This window comes from Rhipicephalus sanguineus, chromosome 2 (genome assembly GCF_013339695.2).
Source record: "Rhipicephalus sanguineus isolate Rsan-2018 chromosome 2, BIME_Rsan_1.4, whole genome shotgun sequence".
NCBI lineage: Eukaryota > Metazoa > Arthropoda > Arachnida > Ixodida > Ixodidae > Rhipicephalus > Rhipicephalus sanguineus.
The window spans coordinates 195,986,287-196,001,163 of record NC_051177.1 but is presented as its reverse complement, the minus strand read 5'-3'; the positions used below and the strand labels follow the sequence as shown (position 1 = coordinate 196,001,163).

Below are 14,877 nucleotides of genomic sequence, written 5' to 3'. Positions count from 1 at the left end.
TAACCAGCGTAGATTCCCAGGTCACTCCGGCGCATATAGGTTCGGCGGCTGAACCATCGTTTGTAAAAATTGACTGGTCAATGGATGCATGAGACGACGATATCTGCTGAGTTACCGGTTCCTCTGTGGACGTAATCGGGCATTCCGGTGTTGTTGCTGCGTCGCTTGAATATGAACACGAAATCCTTTTTGGGTAGTAGGTGAGGATGTGTTCGACCATAGCCTCGTTCGACTGGCGCTTCGAGAGAGGGCTTCGGCGAGGTAGGTCATTGCCAACGCAGATTCACGCAGCAAACACGGCCACAAGTTCTAGCAAGCAAACGGAACGTGCACGCATGTGTGCACATCAAACGTTGTAGTTTCCGTCCGATGTACATGCAAAAAAAGAAGTGGTAAAAAGAATGGGCGAGAGACGTTTACTGAGAAAAAGAAAAGGAAACGTGCCGCCCCAACAGACCTTCCGCACTTTCCCAAGGTTCTTTTTTCTTACCAGACGTCGTTAAAAACATTTACTCCTTCTGCCACGGCTTCTTGCTCCTCCCATCTTTGCAACGGCCAGACTCCGCATGGCATGCTTAGAGTCACTGTGTGCGTGCGATGCTGCGACAATGGCTGGCGACGCACACACTAGTTGCTCCAAGGGTTGCTCAGAAATGCAGGAACCACTCAGTGTGCTTAAACTCGTTGTGTGCTCGTGCTACGCAGCCTCCGTGGGTTCGCGGTCGCTTTGATGAACGAGCCGCTTGCGAGGTGGCCTTTCTTCTCGCCGCACTAACACGTCTCGTTCGTCCGCTGTCAACGAGGTTCAGCAAAAGTGCGCGGCCACTCCGTTGCAGCCATTAAGCGACAGACGGTACCATTCACCAGCAGCCCCGAAGAAAATAGAAAACACGTGCGTCGAAGCTTGGCAGATGGATCGGATGCCACCGACGCCTTCTTATCTTTAAAATTTGAGTGAGCATTGTCCCACGTTTCAGAAACCATGCGGTTCCCTCTTCGAAGTTTGCGGAAGGGAAGCACATGAAAAGGGCTTCTTTTGTTGTTCGGCGGGTATGGAAGGGTGCTTCAGGCGGCGGCGGTGCTTGTCGGCAAAAGAACAGAGCAGTGCAAGGGCTTGACCGGAAGGCATGAGTTGAACAGTGAAAGGGATGGGGAGCTTTTTAGACGGACGCGTCGAAGTGGGTACGCAGATGCCTCTCTCTCTCTTTTTCTTTCTTTTTTTTTTGTGTGCTGTACACAAGGGGTAGGTTGCATTGAGCGCGGTTCACGTTGTTTGGGTCGTTAACATATGTCAAGATTCATTTCCAGTAGTTGGTTTCAACTGCGAAAACTGTAGTTTAAGGAAAATTGATTCGGCTGTCCGCGTCCTCGGAATCTTCGGCTATGGGGTTGCGATCTCTTGCAAATTTGGGGACGTCGTTCCCGTCTTTCTTTCAGGTTCTCGGTTCAGCTGGTGTCTTGAATTTTCTCTTTCGGCGGCCGGTCGTTGCGAGCGATGGTTTCGATCACTACTCGGATAGTAGAGACTGATGCATTTGTGTGGTGGTGTTGATTGGAAAAGGGGTGGGGGGGGGGGTTGCTGGATTTATCAGCTTGCGTCGTGTTTTTGAAAGTGAACTGCTTTCTGAATAAAATACTTTCCGTAGCTGTTCTTGGTGAGTTTCTTGAATATATCATCTGTTTTTCTTTTGCTTTTTCACGTTGTGCGCTGCAGTATGTGCCGGCTCTTCGCATTAATGTGTAAGACTAATATATTCCGCATTTTTGGGGGGTCTGAAGAAAACCGAATATATCGACTTGTGTAGGTGTTTTTGCAGCGTTTTATTTTCAGGCTACGGGAACATCCAAACACGGCCGAGAGTCTTATGTTTCAAGGGCGAATTGAATTCTCGTTCAATGAAATTTATGTGAGAGAGAAAAATTATGACGTAGGATCTCTTGACGATCGAAAAACAGTCGTTTAGACGTATCTGAGAAATATTTTTGGTTGCGGCTGGAGTGAAATGAGAGCTCGTCCCTCGATGTGTTCCATTCTTATATTTCCCGTGGCATGCTCTATTGTAGTAATCAAAGGGGGCAAGAAAATAAAAAAGGGGCCAGACTGACAACCCGTGGAAGCATATTTTTTCTTGGAAAGCTGCGCCCCGCCACGGTGGTCTAGTGATAAGTTATGGCGCTCGACTGCTGACCCAAAGGTCGCGGGATCGAATCCCGGCCGCGGCGGCTGCATTTTCGATGGAGGCGAAAATATGATTGAGGCCCGTGTACTTAGATTTAGGTGCACGTCAAAGAACCCCAGGGGTTCAAAATTTCAGGAGCCCTCCACTACGGCGTCCCTCATAATCATATCGCGGTTTTGGGACGTTCAACCCCAGATATTATTATTGGAAAGGTGCTTCCCTGGAAATTTAGGAACGCAGAGCCATAGAGCATGCGGTTTGCGTTTTTTTTCCAATTTAGGAGTAGATGAGTGAATACAACACATTTCTAGAGTCAGTCAGGAAAAGTCGACCTCAGGACACCTCTGGATATGAACTTTGGACTCCCGGTGAGAAGGACAGCGGGGCAGTTACGGGGGGGGGGGGGTTACAACCCCCGAACCCCCCCCCCCCCCGTCGGTGCGCCACTGCCCTGAGTCATATTTATGAGAACTTCTGATAATTCAAACTTCTGATAACTCAAATAAAATCCTGAGGTCCCCTCAAGTTTGCATTATTGAGAGCCTACTGTACGCAACAGGCGCAACAACTGCGCTGCCAAAACACATCACTGAAAAGGCCAAAGTGCAGTTTCGTAATGCAGAAGATCAATTGACAAGGTCAGTGCTATGTAACATTGCCCATGGGCAACGTTAAGTCGCTTCGTGGGAGAAGAGGACCTGTCAGGCACAGGAGAAGGGCGTGGGAATTGCTTTTCAAAATGGGGCACCCATTTTGAACTACTTTTATATTTTAAACTCGATCTCGCTCGTATATATTCGGTCTTATAAGCATCTTGGCGTTCATATTATTCTGTCATGGTTCAACCACATTGGCCACATAACATTGAAGGCCAATCACATGCTCGGTTACATAAAATGACATTTCTCCTGCCCCATCGTCCTTACAGTAAGCTATCACTTACATTAGTCTTCTACTAGAACATGCCTCATCCGTATGTCTAAGTACGTTATCAACATGCTAGAAGTTGTTCAAGATCGTTCGGCCTGCTTCATTCTATCCAACTAGTATCATTGGACATCCAGCGTAGCTGCCATGAAAGCTAGCCTTAACCTCAATTTGCCTGCCATGCACAGAAAGCTGGCTCACCTTTGTCTTTCAAAAGATATGTTATCACAATCTCTCACTGAGGTCACATTTAATACAGCCGGCATCTCTCATATCTCTCCTAGATCACCATAATGTACATATTCCTGAAAGTAACTCGTGAACGTACTCTTATTCATTTCTCCTGAAAAAAACTGGCAGTGCTTGGAATCTCCTTCCAACGTCAACCAACAGTATTTATTAGTACTAACACTGACGCATTCTGAAATGTTTTAAGCTTGCTTATTTTATTTTATTTTATGTATACGTGGCACTGTCACTTGTATTTTGTGTGTTTCTGTGGGGTTTGACTTTGGGATATTTCTGTATTCTCGATTACACTCAAACCTCGATATAACGAACACGGATATAACGAATTATCGGTTATAACGAAGTCAGTGAAGAATGGTGTTGTCATAGACAGTGTTACAGATAATCATTTATAACAAATTTTCGTATATAACGAAGTTATTTTCGTGGCAGACGTGACTTTGTTATAATGAGGTTTGAGTGTATTTGTGTATCATGTTACTGGTTTTCTGTACTGCGAATGCTCCGCTTAAAACTTGCGGGCTTTTTTTTTTTTTTTCTTTCTCTCTACGAAGCTGTACAGACGGAATCGCGCTTGTCTGGAGCGGTTGAGGAGCCGTCCACGGACCATGCCAATGTCTCCTAGTGGTAGCCGCTGGTTTTGAGATAAGTTGGATACGAGCGCGCATGCAGTGTGGCCACTAGATGTATTATCGCTGTGTCGGCATGTAGGTTTCGTCATGGGCAATGGCAACTGTACATAGCAATTTTCGTTTGAGTTTCTGTGCGTGTCAATGGTTCATCTGCTAAGCAGTTAAGGCTGCGTAAGGCAAATGCCTTTGCTGAAAATCTGCACGCATGCTGTTTTTCAGTTGATAAGGGGTAAAAAGTTAAATCGCCTTGGCAGGTGGCCACCGTACTTGGTTGAATTAGCAGCGCGTGGTAGTATTTGAATTAAATGGTTGTGCTAAACAGCATGCTTATGCAAGTGTATAACTGCTTCATGAGGCACCCGATTAGCGATGTTAAAGATAATTTAAAGGGAGCACTATTATGGGTGATTTGATTTAGAACAACATTAGCCTGCCTTTTTTTTTTTTACAAAATTGATTAGATTTGTTGATGCTAAGTTAACAAGGCAAACCAAAGTATGAGTTTTAGGCGCACATTTGGAATTGGGTAAATAATTTATCGTTAACAAATATTGCACCTATTGAGACATACATATAAATAGAGCTGCACTCTATGCCGTTAGCCTCTCAAACTCATGGGCTGTGAGCTACATTAAAAACCATTGCCTCACTTCTAATAACCTAAACAGCCTTGTGCAGATGTGTGATAGCTCTTACAGTGGATATTTATCAGTAATTAAACTTTGTGCTTTGTTTTCAGCACACCAATAAGGGAAAGAAACAGACAGATCTTGTTCGCCATCACCCATGTACGATCTGCAGGCTGACAGAGCAATACCATGAGTAGCCTTGCCACAAGCGTGTTGATGGCGCTCATATTCAGCTTATCTCAAACCCAGCTGCAACCGTTAGGAGGCGCCGTTCATGGCTGACCAATCTAGACTAGCGATTCCGTCTGTACAGCACTTGAGATAAAAATAAGTTGTGCATGGCATGGCTTCACTGGTAGCCACGTCTGAGCAAGCAGCCCAACCACTGTCCCGTTTCTCTTCAGATCCCAGATTCCCTTACAATACTCGAAAGGGAGAGCACCATTCGGGAAAGGCTGGAGCAGCTGAAGGAGATCAAGAACTATCGCAGGCGTGAGCGGAAGAAGCTGCGAGCCAAGGAAAACGAGCTGTGTGCCAAGCTGGGCATGCCAGCCTCGAACCTCTGCAGCGCCTCCATTCCATCGGAGAAGGACCTTCAGGAGCTTGAGAAGCATGTTGAAGTGCTTGAGCAGGAAAAGGTTTGTTTCTGCTAACACTGGGGCATTTAAGGGGATGGCTCGTTAAACCTTGCGCAACGACTGCAGCAGCCTGCCCCCACATATGCTAGGCACAAGTGAAATTGGATTTTTGTTGAAGAGAAGCCGCCGGAGCAAAGTTCTGCTGCAGCAAAATAATTAAAACTGCAGATTTGAGCACATTGCAAGCTGATAACCAGTAATGGCACTGAAGCCAGTACACTCGGCCTAGGCCACTTTGGCCAGTTATGTTTTGTAAACAAAGCAAATGAGGACGCATCATTTTGAAACCCTGTTTTGACTGACATAGGCAGTCTTTGACCCAAAATTTTCGTTAAAATTCGGAGCTGAGCCTTTTTCTTTTTTCCTACTTTTTCTTTTTGTGGAAAGACTCTTCTGTAAAGGGGCCCTCCAATTTTTTTAAAGCACCTTTTTAATTTGTGGTTTACGTTGGCTGATGGCTGGGGATAATTTTAGCTTACGTCAACACATCGATATCAATAGATTTAATGTTTCAGTCACTTTTGACCTCATCAATGCCTAGTGGCACTTGCCATAACTATTGCAGGCAGAAATGACTGAGAAGAGCACAGACCTTTGATTGGACAAATGCAGCATTAGACGAAATCGAGGCAGTGCATTAAAAAAAAATTCTCACATTTTCTTTTGCGTCCTTTTCCATTGAACATTAGACGTCTCTGCAAGAACACAAAAAAAACCGTGCAACTTGAAAACACTGTAGGGGTGCTGCGGCCTCTGGGCATAGAAAAATCGTACAGGAGTTCGTTATGTGGAAGCTTTTCTGTACCCTCCTGAACAGCCCCGTTTTGTACATGTGCGCTTGTGAGTGTTAGGCATTCAAAAAGTGAATGTTCTTCACCTCTATGCATTGTAATTGGTCTCGCCCTTTTTCTCGGGGTGCGGAGGGTGCGACGCCACATTGTTCAACTGTGGTAACTGTGTGATCACTGCGTTGGATGCAACAGGCAACAATGGTGTGCAAGCTTCCCCTACGTAGGACCTCTCGGCTCGTTGCATTGGCGGTGCTTTGCAACGCCAGTGGGAAGTGAAATGTGGTCATGTGACCTCGCGAAAATCGTGTTGAGGGTAGGCATTCTTTTTTCCTGTATATTTTGAATCTGCTAGGCTGAATAACTTAAGACTGCGTGCCCCTATCGCTGCCGTTCTTGCTGCATTAATCTTCACATGCTTCAATCTACGCAACCCGAAAGTAAAAAATGGTGATTGAATAGTGTACAAGGGCCCCTTTAACTGTAGTATTTTTCTTCTTTTACACTGCTTGTAGGAAGACAATCTTTCGTAGGGATGTTGCAAAGGCTTTGTTCTATTATTTGACACTTTCTTGAAGTTTCTGTGTCAAACAGGAAACGTATGAAGGCGCATCAAAGTTAGCAAGGAAAGTATAGATGTAATCCACTGTGATGAGTATTAAAACCAGCTGCAAAAATTTTAGACACAAACTTTATAGTTCGCTGTCACTTGTCCCGCTAATGGGGTTTGCAATCTCCGGGCAGATTCTAAGGGCTGGCGTCTCGGCCCTCCGAAAACGCACCACGAAAGGGCGGACAATTTAGAGTTGGTCCTTTAGTGCGCCAGCGAACGCCGGTTGTGGTCCAAAGACTGAGTCAGAGCCGAGAGTCGATAACACAAACGAAAATGAAATATATTCTCGGTTAAGGCAATACAAAGATCACAAACACATACACACTCGGCTGGTACCAGTCACAACTTCACAATATAACTCAGACGGTGTTAACCCAACGGGAACTAAACAAACAGATCACACGCTACAAATGCAATCTCGTGCATTACAACTATTCAAGGACATTTAAAGTCTTGAATATACAATGGCGTATCCAGTCCACAGTTCTTACACGGTACTTGAATGCTTCTGTTCAAGGAAACACTCACGCCAGCTCCAGCGTTGATCGTCGTAGCTCAACCGTCATTGTAACTGGTCACGGCTCACACGGCGTCATCAGATTCTTTCAGATCGACGATCGACTGACCGCACACCATCATAAACACGTCTTCTTTGGCTAATGGAGCCACACTTAGCATAACTTCACCATCTCCGGGCCGACTGACTCACTCACTCCTTCACTGCCTGTCTGGTTGTCGTCGCATGCTTTTATCCCCTCTCTCCCAGTTTCTAGAAGCGTCGGGAGCGTTCTCCGGCGCGTAGTACAGCCAAGCCTAGGGAAAGGGCGAGAGCTTTCCGTAGGTTCGAATCGCGGCGGCGTCATCGGCGATGCATCACCCCCTCCCTCTAGAAACATCTAGGCTTTGCCGGGTGTTTGATTGCGTTGTCTGCATCTGGCTCGAGTGGGTGAGGAGGATGCGGCGCGTCGGCGTCTTTTGATACTTGTTTTTTCGTCGTTCGCGCTTCTTGGGTGAACGGCTCGCGCCGTTTTTTGCCCGCTGCCGTTTGAAAGCGGCCGCGCGCGAGCTTTATAATGCGCTCGTTTGTGACATTCGCATTAAATTCATCCATGAAATTGGAAAATTGTAGTACCTAAATCAATAAGGGGTAGCTCGCAGCACCGCCTTCATGATATTTTTTTTTTGTTTTGCTGTGCTGGGAGCACATTTTAGAAATAAAATTTCTGGTTTTGTACACTTGAATATGCCCACGTAACATATAAAAAAACGACAGTACGATATTGAGTGGACATGCACGTTCAGTCTATCATTGAATCGACCAGCTGCCAGTGACTGCATACCGTTGAGGAATGCTGTTTGTCCCAGGCTGTTCGTTCCTGCACAGTCATTCTTCTGAGGAAAGACATCACTGCCAAGCTGCACCTGCTCGACGCTCAGCCCCAAGCCCAGCTGGAGATCCAGGTCATTGACGACGAAGACGGCTTCATTTTGTCAAAGGACAACATCGACGAACTGAAAGCTTACCTTGATCGAGTGAGTCGCAATTTGAGTTTGAGTATACTTTTCCTCGTAAGTGTACGTTCATGTAGTAATTCGTTGTAGCAGTAATCCTGCTCACTTCTTAGGGAGTAAGTTCTCTTGTATGGGCCAAGATTATTATCTTGAATGCATTGGAATGACATGTCATACTATGCCCAAGATATCTAGGCCCATGGATCTTTGTAGAACTGAAGTCCTCTCAACTTACTCATAATTTTCAATATAAAAATTGCGCGTATCTAAACTTTTGTAGAAGAACTACCGTATTGCATGAGTTGCACCTTTTGCACGATTCTAAAAATATCGCCCCAGTTTCTGGAAAATTCTACTTGTGTGTTCCGCACCCCTTGTCATGCCCTTCAGCGCACAAGGTAGATATGAGGAGGCTGTGTGCAAAAATATTTGTGCAGAAACTCCCCAACTGTTAGTTCACATAGAGTTGATTTTGTCAGGTTTGCTGGTGCCCGTATACTCGTATGTAGTTTGCCTTGCTTCATCACAAGGCAGAAACGGCATGAAATTCACAAGGACAGAGGAAAGGAACACAAGGCAGCTGTGCTTTCTGTTCCTTTTTTGTTCTTGTGAAGTGCACGCAGTTTTTGCCTTCTGATGATGACCAGCAGACCAGCTCATGTGCCACTTGCTTCGTCCTTGTTTGCCGTACCCTTGCTCTCAAGTCGGTTTAGCGCCGTTGCTGCAGTGCCACCGCCACAACATTCAAATTTCTCAAACCAAATGAATTTTTTCAAATCCAAGAATAGCCGACTAGGATGAATAGCGCAGTGATGTCGTGACCATGACCGAGAAGGCTATTTTTCTGAGAAGGCTACCACACGAGGCCAGAACTTGGATATTGAGAACCAGGCAGCGTGCAGTGGTACAAAGAGATGATAGACGTAACATTGAGAGACGGAAAGACAGCAGAGTGGATCAGAGGGGTAGCAATATATGCTGGTTGTCATTAAGAGGAAAACATGGACCTATCCATGTTCAGGGAATGGAAAAGAGTTACTTAGAGCGACTAATTAATAAATCTACAGTCATAAAATTGTCTTGCACAGGACAGGGTGGGACCGAGATCGTTGGGAGAGGTCTTTGTCCTGCAGCGGACAGGCTGGCGATGACGATGTAGGCAGTCGTGTACAGTGTCCACGTTGTTTAGTGTGGGCCAACCAAAAAAACACTTGTGGCAGCACTTACGCAGCTCTCCCCATGTTAGGGCCATGTCTTTCTTTACTTGTTTCAGTGCGGCAAAGAATAGTGAAAGAACTTTGGGGACTAAAAAAAAAAATGAGGGGGCAATGAATGCTTTGGCCCTCTTGGCCATTTCTTCCTATTTTAGCTCTGTGGGAAGTTTGGGCAAAATGGCAATGCATTTTCAATCTTCAACGCTGTTTCACCACTGTTGATGGATTATCATGGTGCAGTACAAAATTTAAAGTCTTGCCGAAAGTCTCTTCAGGTCTTTTAGATGTAGACTGTGTTCCTGCTTAGTGATTAGATATTAATAACAAAACGTTAGGAGACAGCAATCCAGATGTTGTGGTGAATGGTTTTGCAGCTTGAAGACTGCTTATTGGGCCTCTTCTCGGTGTGAAAGGGGTCTTATCTCGTTTTGCCTAAGGGTGTTTCACAGTTTAAACTTTGTCTCTTTAATGGTCTCTATGTTTTGTTGAGCGCGAGTTACTCTTGTGAACTGTGCTTCTAATGTTCTGGATGGGCTCTGGGGGCCTTGCGTGTGAACTGTTGTGTGCTTGCATGGTCAGCTCAAGCAGCTCGAGGAGGCTCGCCGTCGGGAACTCGCTGGCCTGCTGGACCAACTGGCATTGTTCTTCGACAGACTTGACATCCCACCAGAGGAGCAAGACCGCATCCGCAGCTCCAGCAACGGCCTCACACCGTCAACTCTGGCTGCAGTAAGTTGCCCACTTTATTTATTTATGGTCGCCTCGCAGGCTCCCGAAGGAGTACTGTTGCATGAGGAGAGGAGAGTGACAAATGAAACGGATCAGCAATTCAAATTATGCAGTTTTAGTTGTTAGCAATGACAGAAAAGTTGCTAAATATCGTAAGGGCTATTTTCAGTAGTACGCAAACTGATGATGTACAATTAGGTCCACTGTTAAAGGGAACACTCGAATGAGCACCTTTCATTTTGATCGCCCTCTAACAGCAAGTGGATAAGGAAACCATGTTCATGCACGGCACGAGTCTGTCAAAAGGAAGCAGTACTGTCAACCACCAGCTGTTTTATGCAAATCTAAGCCACTATGTTTTTGCGAGAGAGCGAAATCCAAACATTCCCTGCATGCAGGTGTTCCCTTTAACGGTGAACCCGTCTGTACGCTGCAGTTACTGGTGCGGTGTGTCCAAATGAGAACAATCACGATGTCCCGTTCGCCATTCCAGATTTCGATGAAATTTACTGCATGTGCAGGTTTTAGACCCAGACAGTGACTTCAAAGTTAGATTAGCATGAAAAAAATTTGTTCACCTATAAAAGAAATAAACAAATCTGGGCTGCAAAAAACTTCTCCACCAATTTCGAGATTTCTCAACTTTGAGTGCACCTAGCGAAAAAACGATGCACTTCTTGGTTACAGTGGTGCACTTCTTAGCTACAATATTTGTTCCCATCAAAGAACAAGTGAAATTCATTCTTACGAGTATTGTTTCCTTTTTCTGTCGAAGAGACATTTGACTAAGGAAAATTGCAAACATGGTAAAATGCACAAAATACCCTCTTTTCAGGAATTTATTGCTGCAGATAAGTTACACTGAGGATAATAAAACTTGATGCATACTATTGGCTTTCATATTCACGCTTTCTTTTAAAAAAATTCGTGATTTTTGCATGCACCATTATAGTTGAAAATTGTGCTGGAAGTTGTGTTGTTTACCAAAAGTGTTGGAGTTTGAATATAGTTTTTTCAAAAAGGTCATTTTTAATTTTTAATATTTTTTTTAATCTCTGAAGTTCTCTACCATTGTGCATAAAAAAGCGTCGCAGTATTTAAGCTAACAAGTCATAATGGGTCAAGTGTGACCGACTCGGCCTAGTGGCCATGCCATTATGTGCTGCACTTCCTATTCAGGTTGCTTAAGAGTTATTGTACCACAATAGTCGCAAAGAATCTGTTAAAAAAAGAACAAATGCACTGGATTGTGTGGTGTGGCAAGCTTTGACTTGCAAGTGGCCTCTTGGCAAGCTTGAGCAGGCAATCCGTGGTGACGACAGGTGATTGCAACGAAGGGTGCTCACATTGCAACAGTGCCGCTTGGATTCGGCGTGAACTCCGCTTGCGCGTGGAAACTAAGTTCAGAGGACAAATGAGATTGTGAATGTATCAAGGAATGCCTCGTTAATTGCTTTTCCGAGCATTCAAGAAAACTGAGCCGGGAAGGGTTCTTTTGATGCTGCAGTACAGTGATGCTTGGTTATGTCGAGGAAGAATAGACTTTCATTGAAAACTAGAAAGTGTTCCTTCTTCGCCAAGGGTGGACAGCTCTCCCAGTCCAGAAAGCCATTGGCTAATGCCGAGGCTCGTGCCTGGTCTACCAGGCTTCACCGATCTTCCGAGCTCTCTGCCATGAGCATTGCCTCCCACATTTCTTTGGTGGCTTGTAGTGGTCCCGAAGCTTCGTCTTGGTTGTTTTACAGTAAAATATCACTTGAACGAACGTCGGTGTGAACTATTCAGTGGTACGAGCTTCATTCAGTGGTGTGAACTATTCAGTGGTACGAGCTTTTTAAGATCCCCCACCGAAGTGCTATTGGACCCCATGCGACTGCGCTTCAGTTTAACGAAATTAGTGCAGAATGCATTTTAGTTCTGCGAGCATATTTTGTGGTACCATCCAATGCCTCTCGCGTCATATTGGTTAGAAATTCTCACAGAGACTGGGCACAGACAGCGCTTTGCGTTTTGAGGACCATGTCACCAGTGACTCTTGCGTTGATACATGAGCTGCTCTGTCTACACAAGAGATTGTAGCGAGCGTCCTACTTCGGGAAGAAGTGAGGAGGATGAGGAAAAAGTAACCCTTGTAGAGGGAACTCCAAAAATTTCGGCTAAAAAAAAAGCACTGATATACTTCCTTCGCTGCCCGGTAGAGTGTTGTGCTGGAGAAGGTTTACGAGACACAGTGACTCAATTCATGACCACTGCAGTACTAAGTGCACAAGTGCAGCATACGATTACATTTTTCAAAACATGCTAAATAAGCAGAAGTTGCCATTCAAGTAAGCAGCATGGCAAATACTAAAAAAAGGGTTCAAATTTCATTTCAACAACTGATGTTTTCTTTAGCTCCTGCTAGCAAGTTGTAACATAGCTATTTTAGTGCGGCAAACTTTCACATTAACGACCTTTTTCCTGGGGTCCTTTGAAGTCCGTTCGAGTGAAGTCCTGGAGCACCTGGAGTAGCATGTCAGGCGAATAGCCAGGCAAACATCTCCAGCTTTCCATTAAAACATTTCTCTCTCTCTCTCTCTCTCTCCTACAGAATTTGGCGCAAAAGCGTGTACTGTTGGTAAAAAATTTTTATACAAGAAGTCTGCTAGCAGTTAGCAGGGGAAAATCTTCTTTCATACTGCATACTTACCCACTAACTTTTGTGCTTTTATTCTAAAAGGTTTGATCCTTAGTTCTCATCCCATTTGCCACAAAACATTCGTCACGGTGGTCTAGTAGTTATGGTGCTTAACAGCTGATCCAAACGTCGCGGGATGGAATCCTGGCAGCTGCTTTGCGATGGAGGCGAAATGCTAGAGGCCTGTGTGCTTAAATTTCAGCGCATATTAAAGAACCCCTCGGGGTCAAAATTTCCGGAGCCCTCTATGACTGCATCTGATCTCTGATAATAGTATTGTGGCTTTGGGACGCAAACCCCCGACATTTCTTATTACACTTGGCTTCAAAACATGTTTGAAGTTTTGAGGCAGCAACACTATAAAAAATACATAAATGCAGTTGCTGACAAGCTGCTTTTGTTTTCAAAGTACCCTCTTTGTATGCATAAAGTAATCTCTCCTACTTGTAGCAATGACTCTAAATTAAAAATCTGGGTAAGGGTTGTGTGCACATATTATTAGTACACCTTACCGTTTATGCTAGGGCACAGGTTGTACTTAGGGTTCCTCGATGCGCGCGCCCCCTTGCAGGGTGGAGTCATTCTGTGAGGGGGTAAATGCCGCCTTCCGATCGGCGGTTGCCATTCGGCTCCCCCTGCCTCGTCGTGGCTGGTGTAGTGAGACAGGTGTGGGGCGTTTTCTCGGGCAAAATGCCCGGGTGTTGCGTGCCACAGTGCACACAAACCACTCACGAAATGGCTATAAGATGTTCAGATTTCCAAAAGATTTTAAAAGGCGACTCCTGTGGCTGGTAAAGATCAAGCGGCGAACCACGGACCATTCGTGTTTGTGCAGCGTAAGTTATGCCATTTCACTTTTGGAGAGTTATAACTAGAGGCTGGATTTTTAGGCACTAAAAAAGCGTGTTTTAGGCGCCAAAAATAGGCAGGCAAAACAACGTTTTAGGCCTCCAATATCGTAAATATAGGCACAATAATTTTTACATAAATGCAAATAATTTCAAAGGAAGATGTGAGTGACCTCTATTCACCACTGGAAAACACAGAGAGAGAGAGATACGAAGAGGAAAAGTAGAGAGGTAACCAAGCTTTGGCTCGGTTGGCTACCCTACACTTGGGGTGGGGGAAGGGGGAGTAATAGAAAGGAAAGGGTAGAGAAGAAGAGTAACAAAGAGAAAGATGAAGAGTTAGCTTGAAACTACACAACACGAACTCGCGCTGTGAAAACAGAAAATGTTATTATTTAAAGGAGCCCTGCAACACTTTTTCAGCATGGTCAGAAAACGCTGCTGATCGGTAGTTGAGGATCCTGTGAACACGCTAGCCTAACATTATAGTGCAGCATGCGGCCTGAAATTTACAATGAATTCTCAAGTTCAGCTAAAAATCGTTCCCTCTTCTTTCTACAAATGATGGATGCCATATCCCCAAATGACCACGCGATATGTCCAATTTAATGTCCACTGGCTGATGTGAGCATCGTGCGCTGAATAGTTTCCGCGGCCGCCATGTGCCACCGAGTGTGCTGGCGGTCACACTGAAAGTAAGTCCCGCGTTCGAAGGAAAAAAGAAACAAAATATAGCGTGCGATAAATATCTGTAAGTCCGCTTGCACTTTACGGATTCCCAAAATGTTTGCGGCGATCGATTCGTCAGGCAATAAACATCTTTAATGAAGCCATTCTATTGTTATTTATAAAACTGTTGCAGGGCCCCTTTAATGTGGTACACAGGCACCAACAGTTGAACGTAGCCGAGCAATTGTCCTTTGTGAAGCATGCCTTGCAGAGCGGTCTCAACCGCTTATTCTGTAGCATGGTGAGCCAAGTGTCCACTGTCGAATCAACACACACCTCTGTGCCTTTCTTTTCGGCATAAATGAGAAGGGTAGACCAGGAGCAGACACTCGGATCGCTAAAAAAACCAGAGGAGGGGATTCTAATTATTTGCCGGGTAGAATCGCGTACAATTAGTTTCTGCCCTGGCAGTGAACACGTTTAAAAAATCAATTACAAACTAAACAAAAGCCGCGTGCTCATCACATTTTTTCTTTCTTCTTTAGCTCTTCACTCTGCCCTGATGGCTCTCC

General features: G+C 45.0%; 2 protein-coding genes across 2 annotated transcripts in view; both read left to right on the top strand.

Annotated features, from left to right (window-relative positions):
* Positions 1-14,877, top strand: part of LOC119383956 (KRR1 small subunit processome component homolog) — a 368,573-nt gene that overhangs the window by 270,617 nt on the left and 83,079 nt on the right. The window lies entirely within an intron of this gene.
* Positions 1-14,877, top strand: part of LOC119382140 (protein regulator of cytokinesis 1-like) — a 69,635-nt gene that overhangs the window by 6,535 nt on the left and 48,223 nt on the right. Inside the window, exons 2-4 of the mRNA XM_049413023.1 lie at positions 5,022-5,255; positions 8,022-8,189; positions 9,962-10,111. Coding sequence (XP_049268980.1) covers positions 5,163-5,255; positions 8,022-8,189; positions 9,962-10,111 — 411 coding nt within the window. The 5' untranslated portion in view covers positions 5,022-5,162. The remainder of the gene's footprint in view (positions 1-5,021; positions 5,256-8,021; positions 8,190-9,961; positions 10,112-14,877) is intronic.